The 17012-nt window shown below is 37.3% G+C and overlaps 1 protein-coding gene and 1 long non-coding RNA gene across 3 annotated transcripts; both read left to right on the forward strand.

Moving 5' to 3' along the window:
* Nucleotides 1-398: 398 nt before the first annotated feature.
* Nucleotides 399-8379, forward strand: LOC135107382 (formylglycine-generating enzyme-like). Of its 2 annotated transcripts, none has more exons than XM_064017173.1 (7): nucleotides 399-711; nucleotides 1345-1724; nucleotides 1989-2142; nucleotides 2510-2681; nucleotides 2791-2974; nucleotides 4596-4669; nucleotides 6659-8379. In XM_064017173.1, exons 1-7 carry the CDS (start codon nucleotides 687-689, stop codon nucleotides 6762-6764), a joined length of 1095 nt encoding a protein of 364 aa, XP_063873243.1. In that variant the 5' UTR covers nucleotides 399-686; the 3' UTR covers nucleotides 6765-8379. The 2 variants fall into 2 exon arrangements, with proteins under 2 accessions (XP_063873243.1, XP_063873242.1); XM_064017172.1 differs by having other exon boundaries at nucleotides 400-711; nucleotides 1268-1724.
* Nucleotides 8380-9654: 1275 nt separating this feature from the next.
* Nucleotides 9655-14220, forward strand: LOC135107384 (uncharacterized). The gene is made up of 2 exons (XR_010271747.1): nucleotides 9655-9997; nucleotides 13338-14220. It is a non-coding gene; the product is annotated as an uncharacterized LOC135107384 (long non-coding RNA).
* The last annotated feature ends 2792 nt before the right edge of the window (nucleotides 14221-17012 follow it).

A 17012-nucleotide genomic window follows, 5' to 3' on the forward strand; every position in this document is an offset into this window, starting at 1 on the left:
CTCATTGTAACTTTAATTGCAAAATTTTGGGGAAGCAAAGGAAGAAAATAACATTGTTGTTATTGAGACAATGAATTACACTAATATGGCCTGTAAAAAGAATATGAAGTTCCATTATTAATATTATTATTTATTTCCATTAATATGAATTATTTCAAAATCATAAAATGTAAATTACTTTCGTATGTGACTGTGTGTGTTTGAGAGAGAGAGAGTACTCGGGTGTTGATATATATATATATATATATATATATATATATATATATATATATATATATATATATATATATATATATATATATATATATATATATATATATATATATATATATTTGTGGGAATTATCATGGGATCTTTACTTTCATGTGTGGGATTTCGTGGGAAAAATCATTTTCAATCCGTGGGAAATGGCAACACTGGTTGGGAGGTGGTAGGTTTCAGCACAATACAAAGTGGAGTAGATTACAATGAGGTTACAATACAAGCTCAAGCTCAATGTTTATTATGAGGTCGTGACGTGAGTCACGTGGTGTGTGGGCCAGGTGGTGTGTGGCACTGGCAGGGACAGGTGGCAGCAGCAAGTGTCCCCGGCAAGTGATGCAGCGTAGCGCTTGTCATCAACAACTGTCAAAACCCATCCGTGATAAGATAATGTTTCTAGAAATGCCAAGGACATCGCAGTTGTAATGCTGGCATTACATTTGACTGGATGTAAGTATTAAGTGCTGTATGTAGTAGCTGTTTGTTATAATAAGGTTTTGATGGATAGACCAGTTCGCCCAGTTTTATATTGTCAGTGTTCCATTCCACTGTATTTCAAGTTTTTGTTCAGTTAGTTTTTGTTACTGTTGCTCATATTTGTAGTAAATTCATTCTTACTATACTATAAAACTATATATAAAGTCAAGTTAAATCAAACCTACAGATTTTAACCCTGTGTAAACTTGCAACCTAACTCTGGGACAGTAAACCTGCAGGGCACCAGGAAATGTATCTAAGAAAGCCTTGTGTTCTGAGATATTGTGCTGCTAGAACCACTTCAACCATACCTAAGTTGTGGGTCTTCTCTACATTACCTTGAAGGCTTCAGTCACTGATTCATGCAGGACTTAGCTCTTTGGAAATGGTGGGATTGAAGTCTGAATTAATTTCAAGGGAGCAAGGATGAGATTTTGGCAGTCTTAAGTTGTATATCAATATGAAAATTATGCATGTTTTGGAAAATTTGCCCGGAGTACTATGTTAGTTTATTTATTTACATTTCTAGATAGAATTTGAAGGGGACCATGATGAATGTCTGGCAGATACTGACGATTGGATTGTTACTGCTGAGTGCTTGTGCAGCCTCAGAACAGTGCACAGATTCAGAGGATGGAGCAGCCAAGGCTGGTGACTCCTGTGGCTGTGGTGCTACCAGTCGAAAAACATCAGCAGCTTCAGTGGATTCAGCCAAAACCACCTCAACTGAAGTAGAAAATAATGAAGAATCCCCAAGTTATAAGTATAGTGAAGAGGCTAATGCAAACCAAGATCTACCTCCCACAAATCAAATGGTTCATATTCCTGGAGGCAAGTTTGTAATGGGCACAAATGATCCAGTTTTCACAGCTGACGGGGAGCAACCAGCAAGATGGGTGGAAATAGATGGTTTCTATATGGATGTTTATGAAGTGTCAAATGCAGAATTTCAGTTGTTTGTGCTAGCAAATGACTATGTTACAGAGGTATGTGGATAGGATTATTATGCTCAGTTTAAATTCTTCTTGTAAGAAAGAAGAAGTAAAAAGATTTACAATACAAGAGTCCTCTGATTGGTTGAGAGGTCTAACTTTAAGGAAATTATGAAAAAATAAAAAAAGATTATTTCATCTGGTGTTAAAAGCAGATGTTAACTAAGAACAGCTCCCTTTCAGGAACATGCTGCATATACTGAACCATCACCATTTTCATTTATTTTCTCATTATACATTTTCTTTTTTCCTTACCAGGCAGAAAAGTTTGGCGATTCATTTGTCCTTGATGGAGAATTATCAGAAGATGTCAGATCAACTCTTCAGAATGCTGTTGCTGCTGCTCCTTGGTGGGTTCCAGTCAAGGGGGCAGACTGGAGGCATCCTGAAGGACCTGACTCAGACATTTCTGGTAAGACTGTCAGAATTGTTTCTAGGGGGAAGTTTCAACCTGAATGCTCAAATGAGGGTGGACAGCAGATGGAGTGATGAGTTGCATGCATGTAAAGGGTGCATTGCATCAAGGATAGATCTTGAGGTGAAGCTCCATTACCTCCCTTAGATAAGCTGTTCTTTTATTATTATTATTATTATTATTATTATTATTATTATTATTATTATTATTATTATTATTATTATCACTATAATGCTAATAGTCTCTGGACAGATCTAGTTATTATGAGAAAGTGTTATAAAATTAGCTATTGACAGTTTTTTTTTTTACACGTAAGTGAAGCAATGAGTACTACATGCATTAATTTTCTACTCTTCATTTTCAGAACGGATGGATCACCCTGTTGTGCATGTGTCGTGGAATGATGCTGTTGCTTACTGCAAGTGGATGAAAAAACGCCTTCCTACAGAAGCTGAGTGGGAGCGTGCATGTCGGGCTGGAAAGCAAGATAGATTATTTCCTTGGGGAAATAAGTTTACTCCAAATGAAAAACACAGGTGGAGATGCACTACTTTCAAATTTAGAGGATTTTTAAGTACTTACATAAGAACAGTAGCTTTTGTATTCTCATGCTATAGTCTAATGTTTTTTTTTATTAACTTTCAGAGCAAACACTTGGCAAGGAGATTTCCCTACTACAAACACAGGGGAAGATGGTTACCTTGGCCGTTGTCCAGTCACTGCCTTCCCAACCAATGGCTATGGCCTGCACAACATAGTAGGCAATGTCTGGGAGTGGACAGCTGATTGGTGGCGTGTGAATCACTCACCAAGCTTGCAGAAGAATCCAGTATGTATCACAATATTTTGAAAGCACTTATGGTTATTTAAGTAAGCATTTAAGTAAGTGCCCCACGATATGTTCATATAGAAGTTAGATGTTGTGTAGTTTCACCTCATCAGTTCCCGTAACAGTTTTTTTTTATTTTCCGTTGTCAGGTCTTTCAGTACACTGTAATGTGTTTCCCACAAACTGGTATTAAGGAGAATATTAGTATGACTGGCTTTAGTGGATCTTAACTCAGTCTACATGCATGACATAAAATTGTTCATGGTGACTTCTGCAATGTTATGAGAGAATATGATGAAATAGGTGGTGATAGACCTGGTAGCATGACAAATGATCACAAAGTGATATAGACTACTGGTGCAGCATACTCTAGCATTTGCACTGAAAGGTTAAAGACTATCACATTTAACAGTCAAATCAGTTTAAGCCCATGTGTCTAGCAAATTTACAACTTGTGAATTAGGATTTTCTTCCAAATTGTCAAATAACCCAAATTCAGGTTTTGTTTTTTGAAAACTGAACTTTGCAACAGGTGCCTGTTACTAATGGTGTGCAGTTCAAGTGGGTATTTGATAATCTGGTATGAGGGTGTGTCTGTTTTAAGCATCAATAAATATACATGGGAGGTAAGCAGCTGTGCAGACAGAATGATGACCCAGGGCATGTCTCTTTTCCACTCAACCTTCCACCTTCTTATACCAACTTGATCAACTTATTGGAATGTAAAAGCTTCCATATGAAAGGCAACAGTGGAGTAAAAGGAAGGGGATAAACTCAAATAATTCACCTTTCAGTTATGCACCACTCTCTCTCTCTCTCTCTCTCTCTCTCTCTCTCTCTCTCTCTCTCTCTCTCTCTCTCTCTCTCTCTCTCTCTCTCTCTCTCTCTCTCTCTCTCTCTCTCTCTCTCTCTCTCTCTCTCTCTCTCTCTCTCTCTCTCTCTCTCTCTCTCTCTCTCTCTCTCTCTCTCTCTCTCTCTCTCTCTCTCTCTCTCTCTCTCCTTTTTCTTTTCTTCTACTTTTATTGAGCATAGCTCAGGTCCTATAAATTACAACTAGGTAAATACTTTCCTGCATTGTGGAAGGTCAGGCATGCAGGCACCAAGTACCCAACCCCAGAACCCAGCTGAAGCAGACCAGCAGTGGAAATTAAGATAAATTTTCTTCACATAACTTTTAAGGTTTTCTCATTCTGGCCACATAACTTCTGGGATGATACTCTTTTCCACTATATGTAAAATTGAAACTGACCAAAGTCAGGTGTAGTCACACTGCCAGTCTGTTTTGGTACTAGGTGTGTGAAGATAAAAACTGTTGCACCATATATAAAACATAGAAACCTGGCATCATTACAATTTTAGGTAACTCAGGAAAGCTTTATCCTCAGAATTTATTGTATGCCAAATATTGTAACATCAACACAGTAGTAATTTTAATTTTGTTTGGTTTCCAGTATTCCATGATCACCTGACTATTGTATGCTTGCTTATAATCAAGATCGGTGGAAATTAAATGTTTCCTCTTCTGATTATGACAAGTGACTCAGTACTTAGGTATCTCCATTACCAAACAATCCTTTATGTGATAGTAGTTGTTCAAACCAACAAAATGTTTGCTTTTTAGGTGGGGCCACAAACTGGGACTGACAAGGTGAAGAAGGGTGGCTCTTACATGTGCACAAAGGAATACTGCTACAGGTGAGGTCTCTCAAGCTTCTATTCTTTTTACTGGTAAATGTATTCTACATTGTCCTTCATTGAAAGGTTTTGAATGTTTTTTGTAAAAAAGAAAAAAAATTAGTATAAAAATATAGTACAATACTTACTATACTAAGTTCTTGTTTTGTATGAAGGATTTGTGCCATGTATGTACATAGTTAATGCATAATGTGAAAACGTAGCATGAATAATTATATGTGTGGAGTAAATGAAAAAAAATAAAAGTGAATTCTTGAGGACTTTTAAGTTCATTATATCTATAGTTTATTCATATTTTCATGCTGAAACAACCCCAAAGCATCACCATATGTCAATATTACAGTGTCTGCAGAAAGTATTGTGCGCTACAGCCTGAAATCCAAATTATGGTGTGCTAGGTTATTGTTCAGTTGCACCTTTTTCTTACGTCTGGTATTGCTGCCATGAGCATGGGAAAAGTGAGGGTATGTCTGAGGATCAACAGTTCTTGCCATAGTGCTCATTGAGCTGCCATGGAGAGAGGATTTCCATTCTATGACATCCTATTCACCCTCTTTCCCTTCCCAGCCTTCCCATTTTCTGGTACAGTGTCTGCATGGCTCCAACCTTAACAGTGAAGAAAAGACCAGAATTTTGGCATGAAAGACTGAAAATGTGACAACAAAATAAATTTCAAGACATACAGGGCAACATGAAAGCACCATTCACTGTGTGGTTGCATTGACTTGCACCATCCCTCCATACACCATACCTCTAAGAAAACCAGCATCTGGAAAGCCAAGAGAGACATCCAAGGAGACTGATACCCTCATGAAGTATGAGGTTATGAGGAATCCAAGGATTACAGCTTGTGAACTGAAGAAGCTGCATCCAGATGTGTTAGGAGATGTCTCAGAACGAATCATTCAGGAATGGATACAGAAGGAGATTAGCCTTCTAACATTCTGGTCAGCTGACAAACCCCTTCTTACAAAGCAGATGAAGAAGAAATTTGCTTTTGCATGGAAATACAAGAACTGGACTCCAGACCAATAGATGAAGATGCTTTTTAGTGATTAAAGCATTTTCAGATGCATTAGAATATTGCTAGGTAAAGTGAGACGTCCCAAGAATTCCAGCCACTACCTGCCACAGTACACAAGTAGAAATGTGAAACACCCTCCTAGTGTAATGGTGTAGGGTGCATTTAGTGGTTGATAGAGGTTGGGGAGGGTTATATTTCCTTTCTAAGGATGAAGTGATGACAGGCAAATGCTACATGCAAGTGTTGGAGGATCATGTGCTGCCTTTCTATGACTTACATAGAAAGTTGTAACATTTCCATGCAGGACGGCACTTCATGTCATCGAGCCAAAAAGGTTATGCAGTGGCTGAAAAATCACAAAATTTAGGTTCTTGACTAGCCAGGGAACCCACCAGACCTCAACCCCATAGAGAACTGCTGGAGTTACACCAAGAATCATCTTGCAGACTGTGACACATCGTCCATTCAGCACTTCACCGGTGAAATAAAAAATTTGTAGTGCTGCAGTATGGACAAGGAATATTTCAAGAGTTTCACTGAATCAATGTCTAAGCTGCTCATATTAGTCATCAAAGTTAAGGGTAGTATGCCAAAATATTAAACAAATACCAGGAACTGAATTATCTCTTTTATTAACCTTCACTAATGACAAACATGATGAAACATTTGAAAAAACAGAGTGCACAATACTTTTCACGGACACTAGTACATGAAAATAGAATCAGCCTATCCCTTGCTGACTCAAAACCTCATGCTGTGTTTTCATCATTACTAAAGCGTGTTTCTACATACACCTTAAAAGCATGTACAGCCTTATCTGTATTAAACACCTGCTTTGTTGTGATGCCAAGCTCACACATAATAACCTGCAATTGCATGGCAAGGGATTCAGCAGCTTCATGGGCAGCACCAGTCCTTTGTAATATTATGGGGACACTGAAAAATTAGAAATCTTTCCATTGCAGGTACAGATGTGCTGCCAGGAGCCAGAACACTCCTGACAGCTCTGCTGGCAATTTGGGCTTTCGGTGTGCTGCTTCTAGTCTTCCTGAATATCTGTATGATAAATAATGAAGGGAACATTAAATGCAATATATATAACTCACCAAACAGTATTTTGTATTTACTGTCATTATATGATGAAAATTGTATCATAATCTTTTAGCATAAATTTGGAAACTGTATTGTTAATTGATATCCAATGTAACTGTGAACATTGAATTGAGCAGGGCTTCTTCCCTTTCTATTTTTTCTTTAGTATTTTTTTTATTTTAATATTTGATTGGTTCTTTACATTAATTTTAAAGGTACATTGGTTCTTTACATTAATCTTAAAGGTACATAAATGCTCAACCAGGACTAAATTTAGATTACAATATGATACACCAAAGTACCAGAGCTGTCTTGGAACTTAGACTATAGTATGCCATCTTTTGTTTGTTCTTTATTTTCTGAACTCTTTTCCTATACATTAATCCATCTTTTATGATGAAATTCTTAAAAAAAAAAAAAAATGAGCATCATGACATCAAAGAGACATCCCTTTAAATTATTTTATTTTGTTTAGGGAACAGCTTTGTAAGTTGTATTTATTTTCTTTTTATTAATTTATCCATTCATTCATTCATTATTTTATTTATTTATTTATATATTTATTTATTTTTTTTATTATTTTTTTTTTTTTTACACTATGCTGGTCTCCCTGACAGAAAGAAAGCTCTATCCAAGGATTAGATTGAACAGGGTACTAGTTTCTATTCATTAACTGACGATGGGAGATTCATAAATGTGACGTTGATTTGTATTTAAGAGGTGATTAGTTTCTGCTAACATGTGGTGACAGCCCTGGGTTTAGTTCAGTCATGGATAAATCTAATTGTGGTAAGTGCTTAAGAGATTGTGGATGGTAGGATGGTCTTATCTTTGTTCTCTCATGTGTTCCCATGATCTTCCTACTTAATATGAATCTTTAGGTTGCCTGGATACCTTTAAAGCTTGTTTTTTTGGGTGATAAAAAAAATCCTTGGCATTTGTGGTGGACCTGGGTTTAAGCAGCCATGATATGAGATAAAGAATTGATGGGAATATTGGTAGCTTTGGTTCTAAAACAGAGAAATGTCACAACCTAGCCATCCATTGAGCATGGGTTGTTATTGTTAATGTAGGCACAACATGCATGCCAGCCATCTAGGCTTGTGGTTACAGTCTCCTTAATATATTTTCCATCTGTCCTCTTATTCTGATGTTATCACCCATTACCTAATCATGGTTACCCCATAAGGAATATATAGGTAAAGTCTGAGTGATAATTTATAAATCTTTAATGTTAAACTGTTCCTTGTTCTTTTAAAGCGATAGTCTTTATCTTAATTACTGATGTCATTATTGGCAAACACCAGGTACCACTTTTACACAATATAAAGTTGTTTCATTGTATCATAATAGTAATTTTAAAACCAGTCTATTACTTCCTTAAGTCCAGTATAGCACAAAAAAGTCTTTATGATAGAAATTGTCTATTTGATAAAATCTTTCCTGTGGAGTACAACCCTGCTGTGATGACTGCTTGATTCCTGGACTGTGTGGCACTCTGTCTGAGTGCCCTGCTTGGGGATCTGTTCAATTGTATTGGAAAGAGAGGCACATTCAGAAGTGCTATGACTCAATAAAATTTACAAGTAATACATGTCTTAGTCTTTTATTTAATTTGCAACATTAGTATAAGTTTGTCATAATGGAAAGGATCTTGTGTTGATAATACATAACTTATTGGTTATTAGTACTTAAATCTTTCCTGACTGTGGAGCTTCAAGGCAATCTCAAGAATAGAGGGAGGCCAGAAAAGCCATTTAATCGCCTGTTTCATTTACCTGCAATTATATCAATTGATAAAAATTCTCTCTCTCTCTCTCTCTCTCTCTCTCTCTCTCTCTCTCTCTCTCTCTCTCTCTCTCTCTAAGTTCAGAACTAATTCTTAATGCAAAAAACAGGAATGATAGATGAAGAGTGGTGTAGCTGTAGCCTACTGGTGGGGAGTCGGTGCAGGAAATTTGGAAATTAAGTGCAACGGTGCTTGTCTTCGTTTTATTGATGTATAAGATTGGTAGACCTAAGAAATCACAGCCTCATCGGGGAAGGGTTCTAAGTTAGCCTCTGATCGGGAAAGAGAATTCATGCAATAAATCATGTAGCTTGATATTCAATGACAAAATTAAGTCTAGTTTTTTATTGATCTTTATCGGTAAGAAACAATATCAAAGATACATATTCTCTGCGTTTAGAAAGGCCAAGAGTGAGAATAGTGTGTATGAAGGAGCGGTGTTTTGCGTGGGCCTGGTATGTAGATAGGAAATTATGGAAAGAAAATCTAAACCGTAATAATTGCAACTCAACAGTGGTATTCCTATGGAGGCATTGGCATTATAATATACCCTCTATATTTCCATGATCATTGCAAAGGACAGTCCACGAAACTAAATCAGAGTTGGCATTTGGTGTTTTAATTGTCAAATCAAGGTGCATTTTATCTGGAAATGACTCATCCTGAGTTTACTCAGGTGCTCTTTTGATTAATGAACTCTCACAAAAGACAATGCTCCTATCTCAAGTAAGAGTTTTCCTCCACATTAATATCGCGATGCCAGGTAATGAAAACTTAGAAAAAATGTTTCATAAAATTTGGTAATAAGAAAGCAAACTGAGCTTGAATTTTTAAATGCTTGGGATTCTTCAAGGCGCCATTTTCAAATGCACAGAGGATGATCAGTCGGGTTCTCATCGGTGTTATTTTTTTTTCATTGTTGATTAAGAATACGTGTTAAAATTCCCCTAGAATACCGCTGAAAACTCCGTTATTACGATTTTCTAGAGCGTGTTAAAAAATAGTCGACATAAGACCACGAAAAATCGAAGAATGGAAATGAGCCCGAGAGCAAATCTGGCAACCCTAACTGCGGCCACACCGGACGGCAGCGGCAGCCAGCCTCTTGGCCGCAGCACGGCGCGGGGACCAAATGGCACGTGGCCTTACCTTGCCACATGGGACCGGAGGTACCAGAGACAAGGGCAGAGGTACGGCGCAGTATCCGCGAGTGCCATGCTGTGCTGCACTCAGAGGCAAGCCGCAGGAAGAGTATTCGGTATTGTGGAAAATCTGCCAGGATCTGTTGTAGGGTCCACCAGCCAAGCCTGGGGCAGCCCTGGCCAGCCCAGGCAGACCTTGGGCAGACGGACAGACCCCTGCAGCCACAAACCGGGCAGGCAAGCAGCCTCCTGCACCCTTGGTGGCATCTTACTTTCCTGAGGTTAGAGTTAATTTCCGTAAGACGTAATAAAAAGATTCAGGTTGCCCGAGTGATGGCCAAAGGATTATGAATTCCAGAGAAAGGAGAAATATCTATTGGTCTCTTTAAATGTATCGGGGTCTCATAAGGACTTTTCAAAATCCTAATTTATTTTTGTCGTGCTCTTGGGCTTTTTATTTATTTATTTATTTATTTATTTATTTATTTATTTATTTATTTATTCGTTGCAGAATCTTATTAACCACTCGGTGTAATAAACATTCATAGAATTTGGTTTGATTACATATGATTAAGTTTTATTTTTTAAACTTATTATATGATGGTCTGTGAATCAAGGTTAAGTATTTTAATTTTACTTAAGTAAATGTATTTATTCTATAGTCATTTTTATATATTGCTTTATTTTTTAAAATATTGGAGGCTGTAGAGCACCACCATTTGGTGGAGCATAACCTGAAGAAACAATAAATCCTTAAAATTAGCATTATGAAAACAGTCTTGAAAAAGACTTAGTGTGGCCTCATAAAATTAGGCAAGATGAGGTGCTGAAACTTTGAGAATAAGGTCCCTGCAGAATTATTAAGTAGTTGGAAAATTAACTTTGCTTGACATAAAGAACATAAAGGAGATTGCAATAGGTCTGTTGGCCTACTCCAGTGATTCTCTGCCAGGGGTATATTTACCCCATAGGGGTAAAAAAAAAAATATGCATAGCAGAGGGTAAATAACTGATCTACCTGAAAATTGAATAATAGTTCAATTAAATTTCATTTTATATAATAAAGAGAGAATGTTAATAATTGTTTGTGTGTGTGTGTGTGTGTGTGTGAGAGAGAGAGAGGGAGAGAGGAATGACTATGATTTTCTTGTTTTTGTTTGTATGGAAGGGAGGTAAATGGAGAAATACATCAAGCCAAAGGTTAATAATGGAGGAAAGGTTGAGAATCCCTGGCCTACACTGTACTGGTCAAAAAAACTACTTAGCCTGATGGCACTGACCACATGACTGCTTATCCTATCCTACTCATCCACCACTGTTTAAGTTCCTACTGATTTCTCTTGAACCTAAACTTATCTGTCCCAGTTGTTTATTATTCTGTCCCAGTTGTTTATTATGAGAACATCACTTATATCGCCTTTTTTTAATTCCTTTTATCCAATTAAATCGTGTCTCCAAGCACCCTTATCTGTAGTGAATGCAGATTGAGTTGTTTTAGCTTATCTTTATATGTTGCTGGACTGTCTCCAGGTCTTCACTGCTCCTAACCTTCCTGCTGCACCACCTGCAGGTCTTCACTGCTCCTAAGCTTTCTGCTGCACTGTCTGCACGTCTTTACTCCTCTTAACTTTAATGCTGCACTACCTACAGGCCTCTTCCAGCACTCTTCCCTTCACAACTTCCATACAAACCTCTATTCAGTATTCCTTGGAACTCACATCCTTTGTAGACACATTTCTGCCTTCCATATCTGTAATTACCTCAGATATTGCTATATTAATGATTTATCACAACCCAGACAGCAAACCTGCTGTTAGGGTACCAACCATAACTGGGTGCAGTAACGAAAAAAAATTATCACAAATCAATAACAATAACCTAACTGGTAATAATCGATAACTTGTAATAAATTTATTGCCCAATAACCAATAAATCGATAAATCCGAAATTCCGATATAAGTGATAATGATATTGATATAAGTAAAAAAATAATAATAATAATAAATCCAAATCTCTTAATTTTTATCTTAGAAAACTTAGAAAAATCTTGGAAAAGAATCAAATTCTATGTTTATTGTGTCTCTTCACAAATGAAAAGTACTGTTTTAAGTAAAATAACTACAGTTGATTTTGAAAGTTAAAAACTTCAACATGCACGTTCCAAAAACTAAAATTATCAGTTATCACTATTTTGGAACCAAATGTATTGGCGATAACAATGAATCAATAAAATTAAATAAAATTATCATCAGATAACTGATAACCTGATGTTGTTATTGTGATAATTTATTGCAATAACACCCACCTATGACCACAACCAAGATTGGTTGAGGAACCATTGTTTTATAGCAGGGATTCACAACCTTTCCTCTGTCATTAACCCTTTGAGCTTGATGTATTTCTCCATTTACCCACTTACTTTCCCTTTAAAAATATTCAGTCATCATAAAGGAACAAAAACAAGGTCAGAAAAACTATTGTTCAGAATCTAATATTTTATTATATATATATATATATATATATATATATATATATATATATATATATATATATATATATATATATATATATATATATATATATATATATTATAATATAATATATATATATATATATATATATATATATATATATATATATATATATATATATATATATATATATATATATATATATATATATATATATATATATATATATATATATATATATATATATATATATATATAATTTTATTATTATTATTTATTTATTTATTTATTTATTTATTTATTATTTCTTTTTTTTTTTTCCTTGTATTAGTTATCAACCCCCCTCCCCTCCACATATAATTTACCCAAGGGGTTAAATTTACCAGTGGTTGAGAATCACTGTTTTAGAGTGAGGAAAGCAAATGTGTCATAGTTCTACTTACGAGTAAAGGAGATTCTTCCCACCCTATTGGATTCTTGGCTGTACATCAAAGTGTCTACACCTGAGCACCAGATGGTGAAGGACTATTAGAACAAATCTTTAAATATTTAGTGTGACTGGTGGAAGTAATGGTGATTGGGACATTCGCAGTGATCAGAGTTGCCGGTGATTGTTGGCTGTTTTGATGCAGGACTTAGTGCATGCTTCCACAGTTCTCTGGAGATGCACATGCTAAAATGTCCTCTTGTGATGCACCTTGATGTATTTTACCTACATATTGCAAAAACATCCTAAGTATTCATGCTAACGAGTATCCACGGGATCTGTTGAGGCACACACCAAAGAACAGCTATTATGATTATTATTAAGGTTTCACATCTGCCCACACTATCAAAGAGTATCTTTTATATATTAAAAGGTAGATGGGTAAGTTTGGCAGTACATGAAAGCAATTCAGGAATGTTGGGGTGTGTGACCCTATGCCAGATTCTTGGTATTTTGGCATGTTGAGATATCTAATTTTTTTTTTTTCGTACAGGCTCAACTGACTTGTCTTATTTAACTAAAATCCAATGCAGTGACACTGGAAGATAAGGTTACAAACACCATTTGCACACAGACAGCACCTTCCAGTCTGGCAGGCTGACCTTGTAATCCTCTGAACCATCAATCTCACTGCTTGTGTACTAACTACTGCTACTCTTACAGATGCTGAGGTGAAGAGTCCAAGTCAGTACCCATGCCTGGACTCCAGTCTCCTGCATTCCTGCTCTCATTTCCTCCTTGTCGTGAGGGATGTTGCGTGTGTCCTTCATGCAACATGGTCACTGGCCCCTTCAGAAGTCCTGCAAGAACAGGACTGGTGTGCTGCTAAGATTAGTGTTGTAATGGATGACATGAGACAAAGCATGGGCACATACAGCAAGAATAAGCAACTGTAGACCCAAGGACCTACAGACAAGTGTGGTCCATTAAGGTTGCCATCACCAGATATGTTACCAGAGCAAGGTTCAGATTTGATTGCTCAGACTCAGAGACCATGTTCACTTTTCAAGTTGAACCATACATTTACTGACACTGGTGTGAGTGCAAGCATTTTTAGGAAAAGATTCTCATATAAGGATAATCTTGAAACATTCTTTCTGGCACAAATGTGCAGGAGAGGATGTTTTGAGATTATGCTTATAGTATTAATTAGAAGCAAAGTGAAGTTTACTCTGGAGTGCAAGAAAAGTTTAACCAGTAGAGTCAGTCTTAGCTAATATCCTCAGGTACCTTGCTGTAAATGAGTTTCTGGAGTGGGAGAAGAGATTTACCCAGAAATGTGATTTTAATAGACATTTCCCACTGTACTGGAGTGAGAAATGAGTTCCAGAAGTGTGAAAAGATGTTAGCACAGAAAGGTGATTCTTATCAAACATCCTCACCAATACTGACAGAGTGCAATGAGACTGGGAAAGTTTATCCAAAGAAAGGTGATCATGACAAACACATTCATGCCCCTATTGGTATTAAAAGCAAAGCACCATAAATATTGTGGTGCTTGATTTTACCATGTGGGACAGGATATGTGTGTGTCAAGATGACCCTTCTGGGTAAATCTCTTTCCACACTCCAGACACTCGAAGTGTCTTTCTAGTGGTGAGCATGTGTTTGTTAACATCACCTTTGTGGGCAAACTTTTTTTCACACTCTTGACACTCAGGCTTTCTCACACCAGTGGGGGTTGCATGTGTCTATTAAGCCCACCTTTCTGGGTAAATCTTTTCCCCACTCCTGACACTCAAATTTTCTAACACCAGTGTGTGTGAGAATTTGTGTGTTATTTACACCTTTTCTGGTAAATTTTTTGTGGGAAAGATGTTATTCGAAAATGTGTTCTTAACACACACGAACTCACTCACACTGGTGTCAGAAACTTTGAGTGTCAGGAGTGTGAGAAAAGATTTACCCTGAAAAGTAAGCTTAATAGACACATGCTAACCCGCCACTGGTGTGAGAAAGTCTGAGTGTCAAGAGTGGGGGGAAAAATTTGCCCACAAAGGTGATGTAAACAATCACATGCTCACCACTAGTAAGACACTTCGAGTGTCAGGAGTGTGGAAAGAGATTTGCCAAGAACGGTCATCTTGATACACATATCCAGTCTCCCTTGGTACTTTGTGAGATTTGTGATGCTTTCTTACTGGATTTTCATACCAGTGTTGGTGGAAAAGAATACAAGAATCCCATTCAGTGTAAATGTCTCTGTCTGTTTTACTCTGTCTAACTGCTTTTTCTGTCCCTCCTCCTCCTGCCATTATTGATCCTAGGTATTTGAACTCTCTTGTCTGCTTCAATCTTATGCCATCCTCTGATGTTACATTTATTTCCTCATAACCTTCTCCGTTGCTTACCGTTACCTCTGTCTTTTGTGTGCTCACTTTCATTCCCTTTCTCTCCAGGTTGCCTTTCCATAACAAATATCTCTCCTGTAACTCTTCCTCCGTATCCGCAATGATGACTAGGTCGTCGGCGAACAGCAACTCCCACAAGTCCTCATTGTCTCTCACATCCATTGTTATTGTGTCCAACACTATGAGAAAGAGATAAGGACTCAAAGCTGATCCCTGATGGGGTCCTACTTCAACTGGGAAGGATTCTGTTTCCCCATACCTTGTCTGCACTGTTGTTTTTGCTCCCTCATACAACATTTTCACTAGTCTTATCTTTTCTGGCACTCTTCTCTTTCTCAAACTCCAGTACATTACTTTCCCAGGCACCCTGTCATACACCTGCAAGTCCACAAAATGCCAATACACTTTTCTGTTTCCTTCTAGATATTTTTCCTGTATCTGAGTTGGGCAAGCCAGCCCAGCTCAGTGCCGGTCACAAGCCCAGATAAATGGGGAGTGTTGCTGACAGGTCTAGTCAACCGAGCGTCAAAAACAAGACCAAACATAAATAATGAACCTTAGGAATACCTGTATACTGGTAATTTTTATGTATAGCAGGGATGGACTATTATCTTGTCTGTTAAATTTAGAAACACCATTGTAGAGATTGAATGCTCCAATAAAGTGTTCAGTGCAAATTTAACAGTGGTATGATATACAGTACAGTAGTGTATAGTGTATAATTTAATTAATAAATTAGTATGGAAGGAAAACCCGACAATCAGGGTGCAGTCTCCAGCAAGTGTTTTCATCCAGACTTGTGTGGATGTACTCAGCTCTCTTGAATCAAAGGACATGTCAAAGTGTCTCTGGATGCTCTGAATTTGCTTGGGAAAACACTCAGAATCCATTTGAGAGGGCCCAGTCAGAAATGGACCATGGCCTTAGCTTGAAGAAGCAGCAGACACAGACCAGGTAATTGCCTCAAGACTATGAAGAACTTTTATAACTAATGCCTTAAGTGTCAGGCCTGCTATTTACTTTACTTCATTTGAGGCAAAAATGAAAATGATGTAGATAACCTGGTATGGGAGATGATGATGACATGAACTATGCTTCCTTGCCTTACTAATGCAATATGTACCAATTTACTTGCATTGTGATTTACTTAAGCCAGATAGCATTTACTCATTAAATATGTCAAATTTTAAGTATTATATAGTTCATGGTTGTTTTCAAGTAGTTACAGTTATGCATGCAGTATATAAAATTATGACAGGTGGTTTCACATAGTTAAGAGTCATAAATGAACTTGCCCACAGGATATAAAGATGGAGAGAAATAGACCCATCACCTACACTCAGCATATTCCAGTGATTATTTGACTTTACATAAATAACACACAGAATATAGATAAATGCATCTGAGGTTCTCTTTCACTCTCTGCTAGTAAAACTGTGATCAGCAAACAAGCTTGCTATTACTGCCTACCCTCCTCTATTCTCCCAGCCTTACACTAACATTTCCAACTTTGCATTAATCTCTCTCATGCCATCCATAACATAAAACATTGAGTCACCATAGAATCATCACTCACTGGCCTCACTTTGCTCCAATAACAAAACCCTCACTGCAATAATTCATCCTAAGTAACATGTTTTCACCCTAAGCAGCTCTTACCCTAACCACACCCTAGCTTCCTCTCCTGCCCACGCATCATCTTATCTTGGAAATTTTCACCCTGTGCATACCAAACTAACACATATTCACCTTAACAGTATTTCACCCTTATTAATTCCCTCATCCCAACCCAACCCTCTCTCAACCTACCTCCCCCTCATAGGCTGCTGACAGGGTGCTATAACAACATCCTACCCCTGTGGTTTGTGCAGGTGCTGGTGGTGGAGGAAAAGGATGACAATGCCCACCGTATCACAATCCCTGATCACCACACCCCTGTCATGTCTGTCACCTTAATACATACTGTAACCTTCATGTTGTCATTCAT

The sequence above is a fragment of the Scylla paramamosain genome, chromosome 15, assembly GCF_035594125.1.
Source record: "Scylla paramamosain isolate STU-SP2022 chromosome 15, ASM3559412v1, whole genome shotgun sequence".
Lineage (NCBI taxonomy): Eukaryota > Metazoa > Arthropoda > Malacostraca > Decapoda > Portunidae > Scylla > Scylla paramamosain.

Bases quoted from the DNA above. Each gene is read 5' to 3' on its own strand.
- LOC135107382 (XM_064017172.1), top strand. From the start codon at position 1,287: ATGATGAATGTCTGGCAGATACTGACGATTGGATTGTTACTGCTGAGT. The intron at 1,725-1,988 runs GTATGTGGATAG...TTTCCTTACCAG, and splicing joins CAAATGACTATGTTACAGAG to GCAGAAAAGTTTGGCGATTC. The intron at 2,143-2,509 runs GTAAGACTGTCA...CTTCATTTTCAG, and splicing joins ACCTGACTCAGACATTTCTG to AACGGATGGATCACCCTGTT.